This window comes from Labrus bergylta, chromosome 9, assembly GCF_963930695.1.
Source record: "Labrus bergylta chromosome 9, fLabBer1.1, whole genome shotgun sequence".
Lineage (NCBI taxonomy): Eukaryota > Metazoa > Chordata > Actinopteri > Labriformes > Labridae > Labrus > Labrus bergylta.
The window spans coordinates 24,486,059-24,490,566 of NC_089203.1; the positions used below are offsets into that span (position 1 = coordinate 24,486,059).

A 4,508-nucleotide genomic window follows, 5' to 3' on the forward strand; every position below is an offset into this window, starting at 1 on the left:
TTTGTGAGAGGTTCAAGTGCAGGACAATCTCTGAGGGAACCTTTCAGATACGAGTCTGTAGAAAATATGTAAAAATGTAAATCTGCTGGAAGTTTCTGTGGACGCGCTGCGCTGATGAAACTGCAGTTATGAACGGAGGTCGCTGCTCAACAAAGTGGCACAATTTAATTTGTGTGGCAGGAACTGCACGGCTGCGATAGACTCAGTAATGAAACCTCTCAGCTTTAAGTTCTGTCTACTTTATATTCACAAAGGGAAACGAGCGAGGCAGCCATTGTGGAGACATGCAAATACACTGATCTCTTTAATACGGCCTTCACCCAATTGGGCGCTGACTTTGACAAGCAGAACAAATGCCCCGAGAGCACAAACATGTGCAGGTCAGGAGGAGCGGCGCTGATGGCCGAGGCAGAATTCTACTTTCTTTATCCTCTTTTCAACGCCAGCAGTCACATTCTGCCTGTTCGCTAACTGTTAAATTAGTCATCTGAGATTAGAGACGGCTTAAGGAAGAAAGTTTCAACTGAAAAGTTGATAAAGCTCGGCAACTTTATGTAAACCCAACATATGCAAAAACAAAATGTGAGGAAGAGAGTTTGTCTTTGATGAAAACTCTCTAAAGTTTCTGGATTTTTATCAACACAAAATGTATCCGGTTACTTTCTTCGAAGTCCAGAATAATTACCAGAGTCAGTCAAACACTTTTTCCTCAATGCTTTTTATTTATTTCAGTCCTCCTTCAATAGAGCGATGTAGCCTACATAAGATGTCTGTGCATGCTGAGTATCGGGGGAAGAAGAGGCCTACCTATCTCAAATCTGTAGTCTAAACGTGGTTAGCATAGCGTAGCATAAAGACTGGAAGCAAGGGGGAATGCTAGGCTAGCTCTGTCCATGATAAAAGAACAGGTGTTTGAGATTGCCAGATGTGTATGAGGTTTATAGTTTACAGTGTTCACTGTCCTTTCTAAGCTGATAAGAGAAGAGTGCTTAACGAAGCTGATTAGCATTAAACACACAGAAAAGCTGAGGATGATGGTAGAGTTGTAACTTACATGTGTGAGGTTATAAACTAAAGCACTGGACAGATTTCAATGTTGACTTGATGATGGCTCCAGATAATGCATGATATGTGAAAATATTTGTTGAGTATTGAGCTCAAAAACACAGAATAAAAGAGGATCACATGAGTCAGTAAGATTCATCCTCTTAAATTCTCTAATGTCTGAATGAATGTTAGCCATAAGTCAGGAAAGCGTATGTATTTAGATTTGGGGTAACGGTTAAGAGCTGGAACTACTATAGTCAGGCCTTTAAATCTAATTGCATGTAACATCTATAAAAGAGGAGTCCCTTTAAATGTCTCTCTCTGGTTTTATTTAAACGGAAAACATCCAGAAAGCAATGAGTTAGAGATGTTTCTGTTTGCAAACATTTCTGAAGAGGCCAGTAAAGTTATGATTTTGTCATTTTGCCTCTGCATTTATTGCATTTCCATAAAGCAGGACTCTTCACTAGAATCTTGGTGGTGCTGTTTTTTTTTTTTTTACTTAACTACATAAATCCCAAGAACAACATCTGTAAGACTATCCATGTCCTAGATACGAGCTTATGAATGAATTCAATCCAAAGGCGTTTTTTTAATGGAAGTATATGATGGATGATGGATGGAGGAACTTTTGATCATTAATGGAAAACTTTGAGCCTATTAGTCGTCCCGAAACCTTTAAAAAATGATTGATCTGTGAAAAAACCCTGCAAGTATTCAGACCAGCGTGTTGGAGAAGAAATGTGCCATAGATAAAATCCTGCTTGGTGAGTTGGTGATGCTGTAACACTTCCTGCTTTAATATGTGTTGCTCAGTAACTTCCTCAAACAGACAATGACCGGTATCAACATCAGTACCTACAGCAGGGTAGAGATGAGATGTAACAGATTGCTTTGTTAACATTTAACACTTTTTATCACCTCTTAGAGTTCTTCTTCTTTAAGGACATAGAAGAAAGCTTTGAAATCCTTTTTTTTTTTTACCTCCTGCAGAGATTCTATAAACCCACAGACCTGTCTGTATTTTTATATCTACACTCTACATTTTGGTTTTCATAGTTTTAAAATAATTTCAACTTCTGATGATGATCCATTAAGAAAACTTCAGTTTTATTTCAGCCTTGTTCTTATTCACATTGGTCCATCTATTATCAAAATGTGTTTAAAAAATACAAACATCTATTGGAAGGTTCTTCGAATCAACCATTTCTATAATGACAACAGAACAAAATATTTAAAGTCAAACACATTTACATTTTAAAATAAGAAAATAGAAAATGTTTTATGTACAGTGTAAACAATCCTCTGCTGGTTCTCCTGCTGCGTCTGCGTTTCAGCTGACTCTTCTTCAGTAAACTTTGGACCTACGAGAACAGAAGCAGAAGGGACAGAGAAAGAACTTCAATATTACCAGATGAAGAAGCATCATTTCATATTTTTACCGATCTGAGAATCTCCACGTCAGACGATCAGGAGGATGAGTTCACCTGGAGAAGGCGGATAGGGAGAGAAGTCCGAGCAGGAACTCGAGGGCGTAGAAACAGAGCAGCACGGCGCTGAGGATGAACTCCAGCCGCAGGACGAATGTTTGCAGCAGCAGGTAGTACACAGCCAGCGCAGCGCAGGGAAGGAGGATGAAGAGCGACGCACATGAAGCCAGAGAGCGCTCACACAGGTTCCCCTTCCAACCTGAGAGACATCACAACAAAGGCAAAGCTAAGGTCATTTCTCTTATTCATGTCGGTCACGGCTATTTACCCTCCAGGAGAGGCTACCTTATTTCTTTTTGAAAATGAAAACTAACTTATTGAATTCCAAAATATTAGCTTTATCTATTTAAACCTGCTTTTCACAATTATAGATGTATTTTTTTAAACAAAAACCAGAACTTTTATATATTAACCTACAGTATACTGCCCTTAATTAGAAAGTGGCAGCACTGTGGTATAAGCACTTTGTTTAAAAAGCTAAGGAACCAAACAGAAAGTGGCCTCTGACTTGATGCAGCTAACAAAGTGGTCCCTCATTTAATACAGTTAGGTTACTGATTAGACAGAAGAGAGGGGGGTGGGTGAATGCATTTCTGGATCGCTATTTCACTCACCGTAAAAGAGCCGTAGAATCTCCAGAGCGAGGAAAAGCAGCAGCAGAACCACATCCAGAACCAGATTATCTGACGGGTAAGGGAGTAAAATCCCTGCGAGAAAAAAAAGACAGGCTGAAGTTTAACAAGCGACGTAGAAAGTCCTTTTTCATGCAGATTACTCATATTTTAATTGCACCCAAACATGGTTTCAAGATAAATGATTAAAGAAACCTGATTTGTGCAAATTTCCTACAGAACAAAGATGACATAATGAGACAGAACAGGTTACTAATCAATTCTTTTGATGTGAGCATGAGCAGAAATTAGACTTTAGACAGCAAACTTCATTCAAGGTTTTTGTTTTGTTTTCTGAAATTGAAAGAGTGTTCTGAACAATGTCAACCTTTACAGTTTTACAGCAAGATCACAGAATCATCACAGAAAGTCACAATGCCACCATGAAAAAGACAAACATGTAATTAAATCAGTTAAAAGTGCCACATTCTTTATAACATTTTTCAGAAGCCGTAGTCTATTTAATTATTGAATGAGTGTATTATGTTAAGCAGATCTCTGGGATATTTTGTGCACCTCTTTTTACAGGGGAGCAATGTTTGCCTGAGCAGAAAGAAAGTTATTGTTGCAGTTTGAGTTACATTATAGTTCTGTATGTTTGGATTAGCAATTGTTACAAATACATGTTTTAAATTGGCTAAAAACAATAATGCCTAACTAGAAATAAATGGACTAAATGTGCAATTGGGAGACTTTTGCAAAGATTCAGACATTGTAATAATTGCATCAGGTAAGTCATTGCATCATCAAGTTGCTTTAATGAGGCTAGATAAGCCTCGACTTTGTTATTGAACAATATATCCTCAAAATTCTGACTGTAAGTTCATCATGAGGTCTGGCTTACGAGACGAATGCAATATTCACATTTCTTCAACAATGCTGACTGTACCAAATGCTTTAAAAACAACTAACTACCTCAGCAGTTAAGTGGTTTTAGACATCTCTTGTAGAACTCATAATCAGAATAATAACAATCCAGTGCAGACACGTGAATGTGGAGCAGCTTCTCACTAACCTTTATAAATGAACATCAGGATCTCAGCCAGGTAGAAGGCAGCAAAGTACCAACTGTTCAGGTAGAAGAGGACCTGCAGAGGAGTGGACGACAGCTACAGGAGGTTTAGTCAAGGCCAACAGACGAACGTTGGCCTTGACTAAACTCACTCTCACTCACTCTCACACACTCACACACACACACTCACACACACTCACTCTCTCTCTCTCTCTCTCTCTCTCTCTCTCTCTCTCTCACACACACACACACTCACTCCTCACTCACTCACTCACTCTCACACACTCA

The 4,508-nt window shown here is 38.8% G+C and overlaps 1 protein-coding gene across 1 annotated transcript in view; it reads right to left on the bottom strand.

Annotated features, from left to right (window-relative positions):
• Positions 1–2,130: 2,130 nt before the first annotated feature.
• The window catches only part of tmem216 (transmembrane protein 216), a 3,581-nt gene continuing 1,203 nt past the window's right edge, over positions 2,131–4,508 (bottom strand). The window contains exons 3-6 of the mRNA XM_020638379.3: positions 4,224–4,317; positions 3,152–3,244; positions 2,535–2,736; positions 2,131–2,411 (exon numbers count right to left, since the gene is read on the bottom strand). Of these exons, the coding sequence (XP_020494035.2) occupies positions 2,396–2,411; positions 2,535–2,736; positions 3,152–3,244; positions 4,224–4,317 (405 nt within the window). The 3' untranslated portion in view covers positions 2,131–2,395. The remainder of the gene's footprint in view (positions 2,412–2,534; positions 2,737–3,151; positions 3,245–4,223; positions 4,318–4,508) is intronic.